Below are 16,899 nucleotides of genomic sequence, written 5' to 3'. Positions count from 1 at the left end.
TTACCTTGTAGCAATACGTTCCCCTGGCGTTATGAATGTCGTTTTCTCTTCGTCTGGCCGGTGCATCGGTATCTGATTGTAGCCAGAGTAAGCGTCCATGAAGCTCAGATACCGATATCCCGCGGCCGCGTCAACGAGGGCATCTATGTTGGGGAGGGGGTAGGAGTCCTTAGGACATGCTTTGTTAAGGTCGGAATAATCTACACACATTCTCCATTTTTTATTGGGCTTTCTGACCAAGACTACGTTCGACAGCCAAGTCGAGTAGTCGAGTTCCCTGATAAATCCGGCTTCTAGGAGGCTGGCCGTCTGCTTGGCCACCTCCTCTGCTCGTTCTTGGGACATTTTCCTTCTCCTTTGAGCCACCGGCCTAGCCTCCGGTTTCACGGCCAGATGGTGGGATATGAGTTGGGGGTCTAGGCCTGGCATGTCGGCCGGGGTCCAGGCAAACAAGTCGCCGTTCGCTTTGATCATCTTCATCAGGGGCTCTTTCAGGTCGTGGGGTAGGTTTTTGTTTACGAAAGTAAACTTCTCTTCCGAGTCACCGACCCTGAACTTTTCCAGGTCCCCCTCTGGTTCCGGCCTGGGCTTATCGTCAACTCTGGCATCCAAATCGGCAAGAAAAATGCCGGATGCTTCTTTAGACTTCTTTCTCAAGGAGAGGCTAGTGTTGTCGCATGCGACCGCCGTCTCTAGGTCTCCCCTGATGGTCCCAACTGATCCATCATCAGCAACAAACTTCATTAGCAATAGCTTGGTGGAGATCACCTCCCCAAATTCGTTGATGGTCTTCCTCCCCAGGATGAGATTGTAGGCCATGGAATCCCTTAAGACCACGAACTCCGCCATTAGCGACCTCTTCCCCCTGCCTCCGCCTATGGAGACCGGGAGGGAAATTACGTCGTCTGGCTTGATGAAGTTATCGCCTAGGCCTACCACGCCGTGTTGGTGACCTCTGAGGTCGGCGTTTCGTAGGCCCAGGGCATCAAATACATTGCGAAACATGATATTGGAATCAGCCCATGTGTCCATCAAGATCCTCTTTACTAGGCCGGTGCCCACCCTGGCCGTGATCACCATTGGCGGATTCTCCGCAACCTAATCAAACTATTGATCCTCGGGGCCGAAAGATATCGAGAGGTCGGTGCAGGGCCAGAGGACATAGCTAGAACCTTGGCGTCCTTCTTACTGGCCGACTTCGACCTGGGAGGGACATCCCTTCCAATCACCATATTTACCACGGTGAGGGCACGCTCCGCGTCCTCCTCGGGTTCCCGTCTCTGCTTTACGGCGTGGCTTTTGTCCTCGGTTGATCGATCCCTCCTCCTAGGTTCCCTTATTAGGTGGGCGAACTCAGCCAGCTTTCCTTCTCGGATGGCTTGCTCCAGGGCATCCTTCAGGTCGAAGCAGTCTTGGGTCTTGTGGCCATATCCCTTGTGATAATCACAATAGAGGTTCTTGTTTCCTCCCATCCTATCCCTGAGCTATCCGAGCTTCGACAAGATGCCTTTGTCGGCGATTTGCTGATAAACCTCGATAATTGGAGCCGCTAGGGGGGTATAGTTGGTGAACTTCCCAACACGGAAAAAGGGTTTGAAAGTCTTGGCCGTTCCTCTGTCTCTGGAGTGTTCCTTAGACCTCTCTCCGCCACCGGATGGGCCGACATTAGGGTATGCAGGTTGCCATTTATTGGCTGCCACGACCTGACTTACCTCTTCATCATTAATGTATTCTCTGGATATGTTCTGAATTTCCTGCATTGTCCAGATGGGCTTGGTGGTGAGGTGTTTTCTGAAATCCTCATTTAGCAGACCGTTGGTCAAGCACAAGCTGGCCACCGAATTAGTTAAGCCGTCTATCTCAAGGCACTCATCATTGAATCTGTCCAGGTATTTTCTGGTCGGCTCGTCGTTTCGCTGCGTCACCCCTAGCAGGTTAATCGGGTGTTTTACTTTGGCGATGCACGTGGTGAACTGGGCCAAGAAAGAGCGATTGATGTCGGCAAACTTGGTTATGGAGCCCTGGAGGAGGGCATTAAACCAACGAATCACCAACCCAGCTAAGGTTACCGGGAAAGCCCGGCATCTCACTTCGTTGCCTACCCCTTCCAGGTTCATCCTAGCCTCGAAGGCCGTTAGATGTTCTTGGGGATCTTGAGTATCGTCGTACCTCATATATGTCGGCTTGTCAAAGTGCTTCAGTAGTCATACTCCGAGGATCGAGTGGTGGAAAGGGGTTGCCCCATGACCACCGGTTGCCTTTCCCTGCCGTGTTCTCTGTTAGACCGGCCTCTCCTTATCCTTTCTCGGCGGCGCACTTGTTGTGGTTGGGTTCTTCTTCTTCGTCCTCCGTCGCTTTCCCAGTCTTCTTTTTCGGTGTCTCTCGTTGGCAATCGGTTGTAGACCAGCGGGTCTCGCCTTCTCCTTGGCACCCCTCTGCTCTCCTGGCTTTCTGATTCTGTCTGAGGGCTCGAGGTGCGCCTGGAGCGGCTCCTTCGGAGACTCCTTTCTCCCCTTTGAGTGGATCGGGAAGGCTCCTGGCTAGGAGTGGGCTGACGACTTTCACGGTTGGCTACTTCTCGCTCCAAGTTCTGCACCCTGTGGCGCAACTCTTGTATTATCCTGGCACTGTCGCTGCCTGTCCTCCAAAGGGTCGTCCCTCTGTGTGTCGTGGGGGAGATCTGCTGCCTTTGCAAACGGGGGCTCCGGCGGCTACCCCACTGCCTCGGGGATCTATTCCCTCCCCGCGGGTCCCGGCCCTGCCGTCGTCCACGCCAGAAACCAAAACAAAATCCATGTTGGCTAGAGTTCCCACAGGGTCCCCACAGACGGCGCCAATGTTCGGTAAGTCGGATTACCAGTCGGTTCGTGGAGGTCTCTGGAATGGATACGTGGGTTTCCGCCTGCCTTCAGGTTGAGGTGTGAACGATGGGACAGCCGAGCTTCCGAGAACTTCAGGTGGAGGGGGGTGTCACCTGCGATAACACTCCGACGCTCAAGTCAGTCGGGTGTATAGGTGATGTGAGAACTATGATTAGGGTGACGTCTTTGATGCACCCCGAACTCTTCATTTGGAGTATTGCTTCACACTTTTCTGGGTTGGCCTCCACCCCTCTTTGGGTTATCATGAACCCCAAAAATTTCCCTACTTCCATGACAAAGACACACTTAAACGGATTGAGCCTCATACCGTGTCGTCGGAGAGAGATGAACACGCTTTCTAAGTCACTTATGAGGTCATCAGATCGGGTGGTTTTCACCAGGATAATTTCGCTTGCAGAGATAATGAAATATGTTATATTTGTTTATAACATATCACATTGACTATGATAAGAAGGTTCATGTATTTTTATTATTTTATTAATGATAACGAAATAAGTAATATAATAAAAAAATATAAATATTTAAAATAAGATATATCAATAAATAATAAAATTTATTTATTTTTTTAATTCTTTGTTATTAGATGAGTATAAACTCAAAATAAGCCATGTAAAGATGAATTTGTGTATATCAGATATTGAAGATAAATGTACACTAAACTTTAATTTAAAAATGTTTTTAACAAAATATATATATATAAGTTTTATCACATATGACATCGAATATATTAGCAAAATGTTTTTTATCTATCACCAAATAAGTCTTATATATGGCATCTACTAGTAGAGAGATAAGGGGTGAAGCTTCCTTCTTGTTATAGTAGGTGGTGAGCACTAGGGGTATATATGATTTGGTTCGGTTCGAAGACATGGTCTGAATCGGAACATTTTAAAGATTAATTTGGTGTGATTTTATCGGGTCTAAAGTCGGATAAGATTTTAAAAATAGACCCGATTATTATTTAGAATTGGGACCGAATCAAGGCAAACTCGATTTCATTCGATCCATGTGTACCCTAAAAAAACTAAAAAAGATATATATGTTTTAAATTAATTACAATATTATGTTATATTAATTATAAATTTATTGTTTTGTTTTTATATCATACTGGTTAAATTGAAAAATAGATCAAAGAGTTCAAAGATATGGATATCAATAAGTGTATCATAAATAAGTTTTTTATAAATTATTGTTAAAGCTTTAAAGGTTAAATTTTTATCCGATTTAGACTCAGTATAATTATGACCCGAAAATTTTTAGATTTTATCAGATATAGGACCGAATCTAAAAAATAGACTCAGATATATATTTAAGATCGGATCTAAATTAGAATAAACTCGATTTCATCCGCCATATACATCCTTAGTGGCCACTCAAATTCTTTATATTAATTATAATTTTGTTATTTCTAGCTCCCCGTGTCTCTTCAAATTTTAACGTTAGGATGTGTTCCTTACTAGGAGTACCTAACTATGAGATGAAAATTTTTATGAATAATTCCATGTATAGTTTTAGACTCTGAGGATTTGCTTAGCTGTTTAGTTTACTAGGTTTTGAGATGTTTAGGAATAAGCTTAACGTTTGGTTAGTTAAAAGGTGAAAAAAAAATTGTTACGTAGGTTTAATATGTAAATTAATAATACTACGTACTTATAAAAAATTAATCACTAAATTAATTTTTTTTGTATAAAATATATATTAAAAAATAAATTAAATAATATATATTTATATACAAATATATAATAATAGATTTGATAATTAATTTTTAATATGTATAACGATTACTTATAATAAAAAAATTGAATTACATAGGTATGATAAAACATCATTTTGTTTTAATCGTTGAAAAACGAAATGTATCGTAATAAGTCTCTAAAATTTTAAACAAAAAAAGGTTTTGAAGAGCCTTCGAACATACAAAATCCAACCGTGGAGAGAAGATCTATTTTGCTATCAATAAAGAGCCTTTTTTGCAGTGAACAGAAAAGTTTTTTGCGTCCAATAAAAAGCATAAAAGTAGATTTGACCTTAAGTGTTTTAGTTTCAACGATATATATCTACGAGAAATGTTAGGGGCAGCAATTTTTGTAATTTGTAGCCATTAAATAGTCATCAATGATAATATTAATGGTGTGAGATTGGTGTGTATTTTATCTAATAGTTCACTTTTCTTTACTGATTACATGCTGGTCAGAATTTAACAAAGTTGATGGTTCTAGACTTTTTCTATATCTAATTCTAAAAAGTTAGAGGATTATAAAAAATTATTACTTTTAGCTATTAATATTTAAAAGTGAAAGTTAAATATGTTATTGGATTACTAAATTAAAATAATTTAATTAATAGTTATAAATGATAACCAAAAATAAAAAATATATATATATTAGAAAATTATTTAAATTTATTATTTTTGTTCATCAGTTAATCATTATTAATTTAATTTTTTAATCTAATTTTTTAGTTTAATAATCTAACAATATATTTTATTCTATACTTTCAAACATTATTGACTAATTAACAACCTTCTAAAATTCTTTAATAAAAAATTCTGATAATACTCTAACATTTTTCTATTTTACCAACAACAAATTGTCACCGTCCATATCTATACCATCGTTAACCATTTTTTTAGAAATATACTATTATTTGAGCTATTTTAAAAATAATTAGTGTTGTTACATATTTTTTAATAAAGTAATCTGCCACTGTAATAATTAAATGTTTTGTAGAATAATAAAATTTATCGTAATGAAATAATCAAACTTTTTTACAATAATAATATGAGTTTAATTTTGATGCATTGATAGTATAACGTATTTTACATAGTCGTGCAATCATATTCGTTCTTTTAGATGATCATTCACACGGTGTGAAAGATAATTAATACATCAAAATTAAATTCTAATAATATAATCAAATATTTTTACAAAATATTAAATATATTTTTATAAAGTAGATGATTTTTAGTGTTCATATTATATATGTATTATGAACGTAAGTTCCTCCACGTGTGCCTTTTTGTTGGTTGGTTGCTAATAATTCAACATCACATCTAAGAGAAATTCATGATTAACACAAGTAAAAAAAGAAAAAAGAAAAGTGAGGAAGTGCATGCAATTTCTTACTTTGATCTCTTTTATTTCGGAGTGGTAATCTATAATAATGGATATGAAAAGAACTCTAAATATATGTATTTATTAGGACAAGCGAAGATAGCTTTGACAAAGGGATAACATGAAAATTATAGAAATACATCTGAATACATGTAAATACATCTTTGTTGGTAGTATATTTAGAATGGATAATTACATCAATTAATACATTTTTAATTTTGATTATCCTTTTACTTATACCAAGATTCATCTCCTTAATTATCTGTGCAAGCATCATTTTGCGGCTTTATATATCTAAAGATTCCACGTGCACAAAAAACCCACCTCAACTTAAATAATAATAATAATTAATAAAATTAATAAAGTATATAAAAGAATACAAAGATAAAAGAGTAAATGCCATGGTAAATAATGTGAAAGAAAGAGCTCTCGTTTTTTCTTTGGGTATTTAAAATGTTAGATGAGTTTAGTATATGTTAATTCACTAAAATTATTCAAACATGGATAAATAATAGAGCGAATTACTAAAAATACAACAACAAAGTCTTGTACGGTCTTATTAGGTAGAGCCGACTACATAAATTAAACTATATCATTGAGGTCTATCATATATCATGTTTACAGAGAGATCGTTTACATGTAGATTTCGTTTGACCATCTCATGGATAGTTTTTTTTAGGTCTTCCTCTGACTTTCACTCCTTATCCATCTTTCATCTCATGCACCCTCCTGACTGTGTACTCTATCGGTCTTCTTCTTATATGTCTAAATCACTTGAGACGCGATTCTACTATTTTTTTCACAATAGATACTACTCCAACTCTCTCTTTTATATCTCCATTCCTTATTTTATCCAATTAGTTAACTACTAAAATATATACATATATATATATATATATATATATATATATATATATATATATATATATATATATATATATATAAAATTGAATGCTGATAAAATTAATTTAAAAGATGTAAACAACAAAAGAATTCTTGAAATTTTTAAAATTTCAACAAAAATAATTAATCATAAAATATGTTTGTTTTGTCATTATTCTTAGTAAAAAAAAAGGAATTATTTGATGATAAATCATTTTTGTTGAATTTGCAAAAAAAAAAAAAATACATTTGTCATTTTCATCTTTTAAATTATTTTCGTTCGTATCTAAATTGTTGATAGTTTACTCTATTATTTATTAAGTTTAGAAAAATTCTAGTGGATTAACATACTATTATTTAAATTTTATAAATCCTCCCACCGGTATACAAAAACACTAAACATTTCGCAATTTTAAAATATGTATCTCTCATATATATTGTCAACCCTAATTTGTCTTTTGTGATTTTCAACTTTTGATATATATATATATATATATATATATATATATATATATATATATATGGTGAATCTACTCAACCCCTCTAAAATAACATGTAAGTTACTCTTCATTATGTGTCATATTGTAATTGGTCCTTATCTTAACCATAGTTGGGTTATTTTATAATTTATTATTCTTAAAATATCAAAGCTCCACTCCCGTTAATTGAAGCACATTCTACTCCTCCATTTTTTGTTCATCACTTCATCACCTAGATTCGGTCCTTCCAAGCACCGTCGCGTTCGTGACAAGAAGCGCCAACGTCATTGCCATCTTCGTTAAATTCCGTCGCCCATAACTTGTCCTTCCCAGTATAGCCAGCGCCTCTTTTTACCATGGATCACTGTTTATCCACATAATTAATGGTTAATTTTGGTTATTAAAATTTTTTTATTAAAAAATATATCTTTATTTAATTACGTGATGGAACATATATTTATATGTAAAATATAATATAATAAAATAAATTTATTCAAAGTATTTAAAAGTATAATTAAAATTATGAACATACAAATATAATAATAAAATTTATACTCCAAACAAATAAACTTATTTTTTTATCATACATATATTATTTAAAAAATAAATATATTATTAAAATTAATAACAGAAATTTAAAATGATAAAATTTAACTTTTTTACCGTATTTTTTATAGTATTTTTATTTTTTTAATTTTTAATTTATTAGTACTTTATTATTTAATTAATAATTAAACAAATTATTTTTATGAAAAATTATTTTTTTGTATTATATTAGAGAAGAGACCAATATAGCAGTTTAAAAAATAAATTGTATAAATATTTAAGAGATAAATATGAAATACATACCTAAAATAAATAAAACAGATAAAATAAGAATACTCTTGAGAAATGGAGAATTATTTTTGTCTGTTTTATTTATTTTAGACATGTATTTCATATTTATCTCTTAAATATCTATCTATATAATTTACTTTTGTATTTAAAAATTTTAATATTATCTATTTTTTATTTAAAAATCATTTTTATATTATTTTTTAAACTGTTATATTGGTCTCTTCTTTAAGATAATACAAAAAATAATTTATTATGAAGATAATTTATTTAAATATTAATTAAATAATAAAGTACGAATAAATTAAAAATTAAAAGAATAAAAATACTATAAAAAAATACTTGTAAGAAAGTTAGATTTTATCATTTTAAACTTGTGTTATTAATTTTAACAATTTATTATTTTTTAAAATAATTTATATACGATAAAAAATATATTTTTTCTGATTTTAGTTATACTTTTAAGTACTCTAAATAGAGTTATTATATTATATTTTACATATGAATATATGTTCTATCGTGTAATTAAATAAAGATTTGTTTTAATAAAAATATTTAATAGCAAACTAAACATTACTTAAATATGTATTTCATATTTATCTCTTAAATATTTATATAATTTATTTTTTAAACTGTTATATTGGTCTCTTCTCTAATATAATATAAAAAATAAATTTTCATACAAATAATTTGTTTAATTATTGATTAAAATAATAAAATACTAATAAATTAAAAATTAAAAAATAAAAATACTATAAAAAATACGGTAAAAAAGTTGAATTTTATTATTTTAAATTTCTGTCATTAATTTTAATAATATATTTATTTTTAAATAATATATGTATGATAAAAAAATATTTTATTTGTTTGGAATACAAATTTTATTATTATATTTGTATGTTCATGATTTTAATTATACTTTTAAATACTTTAAATAGATTTATTTTATTGTATTATATTTTACATATAAATACATGTACCATCACGTAATTAAATAAAGATATATTTTTTTAATAAAAAAATTTAATAACCAAATTAACTATTAATTATGTGGGTAAGTAGTGATGCAAAAAGAGGCGCTGGCTATACTGGGAATAGAGGTTGTGTGGGAAGGCATGGCGATGACGTTGGCGCTTCTTGTCACGAACGCGACAGTGCTTGGAAGGACCAAATCTAGGTGATGAAGTGATAAACAAATCATAGAGGAGTGAAATATGCTTCAATTAACGGAAGTAGAACTTTGATATTTTAAGAATAATAAATTATAAAATAACCTAACTATGGTTAAGATAAGGACCAATTATAATGTGACACATAATGAAAGTTAACTTATATGTTATTTTAGAAGGAGTACATATATACGTGGGAATTTTGGGGCATTATTACATACATCCTTTTCGAAGGTAAATAAGAATGACAAGCATCCATTATCTACAACTAGCTTGCATCCGAAAATCAAATGAGAAACACAACTCGCATCACCATTCCTCATGTAACTAACGACACTCACATGGTAAAAACAATGATGAAGTCATATATATGCATGATGGCAAATCCATCGCCACCACAAATTTCATTTTTAGGCCGGTGAGAAAATATGTGATCAATGATGCAAAACGGAACCTTACTCTACAAGAAATTACCAAACTCATCATCTTCTTACATTCCAGAATTTCCTCTAAAATGCAAAACCAAAAAAAGGCTTCTCAAGCTTATATTTTCATATTCTGATGCTGATATTCATATAATAATACTAATCGAATTAATAACATTTTTAGTACTAGGTTATTACTTCAAATATTTTCAACTTTTTTTTTATCGTGAATTCTATCAAATCTTCTGTTAAATAACGTGTAATTTATCCTTCCTTAATTATGCTGTATTAACTTCTAATTAGTTAATATTTTGATCTAATTACTAGTTTGACTATTAATATTAATTTTAGTTACCTAAATTTAACTAAAATTAATATATTTTAACTATAATAAAACCAATTTATAATTAGTTTATTGTTTAAAATAGTTCTTTATATAATTTTTAAAAGCATTAACAAACAAAACCTCCTTCCCAAATATTCTTCGCCCCCAATTGAACTCCAAAAAAAAAAAAAAAAAAAAACTCCTTTTTTCCTTGGAATCAAATATGCTGATATGGAATCAAATAAGAAATTCGATTATGAGTATCTCATCCATGTAAGCTTAGTTAAATTATATATTGGGAAGAACACAATTAGAGAAGGTTTTTCCTTTTTTTTTTTTCGATTAGCGAAGAAGATTTCAGGAGGAGGGTAGTGTTTGTTCACATTTTAAAATTTATAGAAAGACCTATTTTAAATAATAAATTAATTATAAACTGATTCTATTATAATTAAAATATGAATTTTGGTTAAATTTAGACAATTCAAATTATTAGTGTAGTTAATAGTTAAATCAAAATATCAACTAATCAAAAGTTAATACATTATAGAAGATAAATTATATGTTATTTAAAAAGAATTTGTTGAAACTTATTTTTTTTTTATTGTGGTTGTGGTTGTTGTATATCAATAGTTAATTGTAAAATGAGCTGTGGTTGTGGTCGTTGTATATATATATATAGAATAAGTATAAAGAACTTATTTTTATATAAAGAACTTATTTTTATTCAAAATAATATTATTAGTTTATTACAATCTGTTATATTATAACAATTAGATTTTTGATGCGGTCTGTTACCAGGGACGAAATTAGAGTAATTTTTAGGAGGGATCAATATAAAATTATAACTCTAAAAAAAATTAAGTGGGAGTTAATATAAAAGTTAAAGACTTTAAAACGTTAAAATTTTTAATTTGAGAGGAGACAATTGTCCTTTTAGCCTAGCTACACTAGTCTCTGCCTTTGTCACTACCCTAATTTAATTATGTTGCCGTAAAAAATATGAACCACCATCGTATTGAAATGAGAAATGTTAAGGAATCAACATTTTTTTTTAATATTAGTTAATATTTTGAGTCAACACTTTATCTTTATACTATTAGGATTTAGAATTTAAAATTTAGCCAACATCATATTCTTTGGATATTACGTAAAAAAAATAATATAATCATTACTCAATTATTGATTTAAAATGATAAATTTTGTTCGTCATGTATCATAGTTCATAAATTACATTTTGATATAGCTCTTCCTGATTCGCTCGTCGTTATTAGGAGAATCCTCGTTAGTTTTTTTTCCTCCACTTATTGATATATTTAAACTCAGCGGGTAGCCTCGCCTAATTTGAGGTTGCGCTCGGACGATTCACGTCACCCGCGGGTATTCAAATGAAAATTTTAGAGGCCGAAGAGGGGAAAGATTCTATGTGAACTGCACTTGTACATAGTATATGTATTAGTTTTTGTTTGGGTGATTGAGGTGAATTTTGTTAATTTTGAAACGTGGTTAATAATTTAGGAGAGTAAGGAGGAAAGAGCTTTGGCATGGAGGTAGCATAATGTATGTGGCGTGTAAGATGCCAAACTTATGGTAAGGTGAGAAGGATGGGTAACGCCGCAAGCCAACTGAAATATGAAAAGGTCCCAATCACATGTCAAAGGGTCATGCAATTGAGGCCCTCTTTATTTAAATTCAGTTACATTAGATATAGCACATAAATTAGGCATTTTTTGGTTGGGGGAGACATACCCCTCTTGTCCTATACTATATTTATTAATTAAAAAACAATCTTAGCTTTATAAAAATAAAATAAAACTGAAGGGGTAAAGGAAAAGGTTTTGTAAGAGAAAGAAAATAGTAAATATGTCATTTGAAAATAGTAAAGCAACGTGTTGTGTTGATCATGCACACCTTATATTATAAAGTGTTTTTTCGGTGCTAAGAGAGGGAAAGCTTATGAAAAAGCATAACAAAGTTGGTACCACTCCTTATTTTAGTGTAGTTCGTTGCTCTTATTTAATTTATACTCACTACATCATCGTCATCTTCATCATAATTTTATAGTGCTGCACTTTATGCTTTTTATGTTATTCTACTTGCTAATGCATAATGCATATATCATATTAGATTAGGATAAAAAAAATATATACCAAACTAATTAAACGTATTTTACTTGCATACACACAATTTAATTAATTGACAGAAGTATACAGGGAACTTTTCCAGGACCTCTTTATATATAAAATTTAAGAATATCAATGAATTTTGATACATGTCCACCCTAATTTAAATAACAACACTAGAAAATTAATAATATATAGCGGCAAATTTCAACCAATACTAATGCAAGTTGCTAAACAAATTTATTATGAAGCCTTTTAAAGATAAATTTTTATTGAGTTTAAATTTTGTTGGATGTGTCTTTTAATTATCTTTAAGAGTTTTAAAATTTTTTTTGGGAAAGTATGGGGAGCTAATGGAATATTTGTACAATGTGTATAATAAAAATTTAGGGAGTATTAGAGATATAACTATTAGTGTTACCTTTTTCTTATCAGCGTAAGCTTTTATGATGAGTGGTATCATAACATGGTATTAGAGCTCTAAATTCGAAAAGTTAAGAGTTTGATCCTTGGTAAATCTCAAATATTTTGTAATTTATATAACTCATTATACGCGTTGTACAAATAAACCATTGGCATTGTTGACTGCAATATTAGTTGTACAATGTTGTTCCCAAGACTTTTCTAATTTAAATTATTTATTTTAAAATATTTGTTGAATTCTAACTAAATCATAATTATAAATTATAAAAGATATTCTAATACTACTACAAGGAAAATACTATTTAGTGGTGTTTTCATAAGAGTTTTGTGGCAATTTTAAATTGTCGTTAAACGAATTTATGGAGATTGATAGACCGCTGTTCTTTAAGGCGTGTTAGTAAACATATTCATATTGATTTTTGGTAATTTTTTTTTGTTATCGAATATTTTTGTTGTTGATATAACTGCCTCTAATACATATAAAGGAAATTATTCGTAATACACATAACATAGCTTATATATTAGGAATGGAGTTAGATAAAATATTAAAAAAATAAAAAATATTTATATAATAAAATAAGATTAAAATAAATTTTTTAAAAAAATTAAACTAAAATTTACATATAATTTATATATAAAAAATTAAAATTAAGGACTATTATCCTTTTTTTACTATGTAGCTCCGCATATGTTATATACTAATAGTAATATATTAAACATATAAATATATATTTCTCCTTCCTACATGATTGAACTTAATAATTGCTATGTATATGTACCTATATATTGGTTAAGGCTTAAGGGGTATCGCAGGATGTAACCATATAAATTGCAGAAAAAATTTAATGAAATATGGAATGTGGTACATATAATTAATGATGACACAAATCTAATACTATCTATTTCCAATAATAAATTCTTACAGATCAGATGAATTAATTATATGTAATTATCAAGGTTCTGAAAACACAATCAATGATTGTCAAATTGATAGAATTAGGAATGAAGTTGAACCACATTAAATAAAATAATATATTGATATATATTACAATTTTTTTTAAAAATATTTATTATATTATATTATATTATATTATTTTAAATTAATTAATTACTATAAACAGGTCAATTTAATAAGTTTATTAGTTTTTTATAATCAATTCACTAACAACTAATTTTTATTTTAAACTTAATTTAGTGAATGTTTTTTTAATTAACTTAGTCGAAGCGAGCTCTTGGATTCTATTCTCACCACCATGGTAATTATTCAGTCCATGATATTACATGTATATTATAGATGTAGCTAGCTACCAGAGACTATGATGTGAACTCGAAAAAAAGCCAAGCAAATAATAGAGGGAAAAAAAGTTTAGGAGAAATAAAACAAGAAGAAAACTACCTTGTATATCTTTTTTTCCCCTAGTATAGTGTAATAAAATAAAGAGAATGTTACGTTTTCTACAATAATAGATGGAAATTGATTGATACCATAATCTGTTATGTCGCTTATATCGATCTTGCTATTGACCTTGATGCATGCTTATGTAATTCACATGCATAACAATTATAAGCCACGTTATGTACATGCATATGTTTCAAATCCTTCTACAACTTGTGAACCTTCCTTCATGGTTTTCATCACATGCATCATTCTTTCTCTCATGCATCTAGGTTCAGGAACCCATCTTTTTTTTTTTTTTTTTTTGAGTTTCGACACATTTAGCCACGCCTTGCACTCTGATAGTAACAAGTTATAAAGACTTTTACTAGAACTACCAAATTGCTTTAGAATATATATTAAAAAAAGTGATCGCTAATATATTTTTTAGCCAAATTTTGGAGATACACAAATGATTATACACTTCATATATATTCTCACATGCAAGTGTTTTTTCTTTTAAAAAACGTTAATAAGCATGAATATTGTCTTGAGATTATTAGTACAAAATATTTAGTATAACTAGCTAAGAAATCAATACTATATAACGGTAAATTTCAGTTAATATTATACTAGGTTGTCAAATACGTTTAATATGAATCCCACTAAAAATGAGTTTTTCTTGAATTTGTATTTTGAATGTTTCTTTAATTGAGTTTTTAATTTCTTATTTTTAAAAGTTTTGAATCTTCTTTTCCTTATTTTAAATGTTGGCTATAATATTAGTTGTTTAATATATTGGCTCCCAAAATTTTCTCATTTTGTATTATATTTTAAAAAAGAATTCAATTACAGTCAATTTATTTTTCGATTAACATTAACTAATTTTTTATTTAAATTTTATATCTTAAAACTTAAAGTTTAAACTCTAAGTTCTAACTAAATCCTAATCTTCCAAAAAATAAGGATTAAAAATTTCTTTATACAATAAAAAAAAGAATTGTCTAATGTTTGCTACTTAAAAGTTGATTCAATATACTTCTTTCTTTAAAAAAAGTACAAAGATACCAAATATATTATTATATTTTATTTATATAAGAAAAATTATGCAAGAGAGCTCAAAGAGTTGTGATGATTACAAGAATGGTTGTGGTCCAGAATAGGCTGGAAGATCATATTCTACTGTTTGTACCTCTTGAAAGTGACTTAGAATTGCATCAATAATGTCAAGAAAATAGTGGTAAATAATAATAAAGTGAACATCTTTTCCGAAAGGATATTTACTTTTATGATACATATTGTATGCATAAAATGGATCGTGAAAGCAAGTTTTGTTGCTCAATCCATATTGGTTAACAAAGAGACAAATGAGATCTAATGCATGTTGGAGAATCTTGCATGAATATATATCTGTGAGGTCTCAATTTACTGCACCTTTAAAATGGGATCAACTCAATCCTCCTCATATAACTATTCTTTCAACTTAAAAAAAAAAAAAAAAAAAAAAAAAAACTTTAGGGTCAAGTTACAAGTATTTTGTAACAATTTTAATTTAGCTGATATTAGAAATGAAGTAGGTTTAACTCACTCAAAAACTATCTTGAAAAATAAAATTGTCTTGCACTTATAAAAATATCAATTTTAGACAATGTAAAATTTCATATTTAATTACCCCTCACATTTAGAACTTGATAAGAACTTAAAATTGTGTATGGAGTGAGGATGACCATAATTGTTTATCTTAACTGTGTTTTAAAGGTATATTAATTAAGTGAGTTTAATTCATTTTGAAAATTAATTTAGAAAATGAGAATTTTTATAGACTTCTAATTTTGAATAATGTAAAACTTGAGTTTCAAAAGATTGTTTTTTTATTCTTTCTACATGTCTTTTATTTTATTTATGTACCTAAGATTTTAAAAGCATCTTAATCTTTTTTATAAGTGAAAAAATAAAAATTCAAAACAAATGAAAATATCTGATATAAAGTTCAAATTACGATGTTAGTAATGTCCGCATATCTTTAATAAAGATTATGTTCCATCCATTCTTTAAGAAAAGGTTTTGGGGCATAGGTTCTGGCAAAAGTAATCGTAACAATGATCTCATCTAATTGAGCACAATAATAATCACATTTTCGTTGATTTTATAACTTGGCATTGCCCTTTTTTTATAAATTTCTTTTATCAAAGATATTTAGATAAAAAGAAGGAGAGTCGGCAAAAGATTCGAAATTAGACGAAATAAAATCAAGCTCTATGTTCAATATGTATTACTAGGGATGGGAAAGGAAGATAGACAATTGGCTACCACTACAATGCAACAACAAGATAGTATTTTTGCCACAGTTTTTTTATACTACATAGAAACGGTTTTATCCGTTGCTAAAGTTTTTGTAATGGTTACACTACTAGAAAAGTCACTTTTAGTAGTTATTTATTTTACTTTTAACAGTAATAAAAATAGTTGTCAATATATCTACTGGTAATTACACTACAAAAAAAAAACGTTGAATACCGTTGGGTTTATCGATGGAATGCATCTGACGGTATAAACGACACCAGAAGATGTTTATCGGCAGATTATTTTTTCTGACGCTAATTACCGACGAATTTTGTGTTGGAGTTTGCAATCAATGTGACAAAAATAAGCGGTTGGTTACCGACGAATTTTTTCAACGGTAATTTTGGCGTCATATTATGTTTTGTGCCGCCCATTTATCGTCGGATTTTTTCGCCAATAAATCCAACTGTATGCAATTTATTTTTTTTTTGCATAATTAATACACAATTAGTAGTCAAATTCAATTTTTTTTTTATAAAATTAGTGCACAAATTCTAAATACCAGAAATCAACTAATGATTTTATTAAA

General features: G+C 30.1%; 1 protein-coding gene across 1 annotated transcript; it reads right to left on the bottom strand.

Annotated features, from left to right (window-relative positions):
- LOC148547458 (uncharacterized) lies at positions 1-1,032 on the bottom strand. Its single transcript, XM_088495449.1, has 2 exons — positions 238-1,032; positions 1-72 (listed from the first exon to the last, which is right to left on the bottom strand). The coding sequence occupies exons 1-2, from the start codon at positions 1,030-1,032 to the stop codon at positions 1-3; spliced, it is 867 nt and encodes a 288-aa protein (XP_088351575.1).
- Positions 1,033-16,899: the final 15,867 nt, after the last annotated feature.

This window comes from Arachis ipaensis, chromosome B8 (genome assembly GCF_059453495.1).
Source record: "Arachis ipaensis isolate K30076 ecotype BB chromosome B8, ASM5945349v1, whole genome shotgun sequence".
In the NCBI taxonomy this organism is placed as follows: domain Eukaryota; kingdom Viridiplantae; phylum Streptophyta; class Magnoliopsida; order Fabales; family Fabaceae; genus Arachis; species Arachis ipaensis.
Note: the sequence above shows the minus strand (reverse complement) of the source record. Positions and strands in the feature narration are given on the sequence as shown.

Excerpts from the sequence above, each read along its gene's own strand:
- LOC148547458 (XM_088495449.1), bottom strand. The coding sequence starts at position 1,032 with ATGGACACATGGGCTGATTCCAATATCATGTTTCGCAATGTATTTGAT. Across the intron at positions 73-237 it reads GGCTGTCGAACGTAGTCTTG|ATACCGATGCACCGGCCAGA; the intron begins GTCAGAAAGCCC and ends GGCTACAATCAG.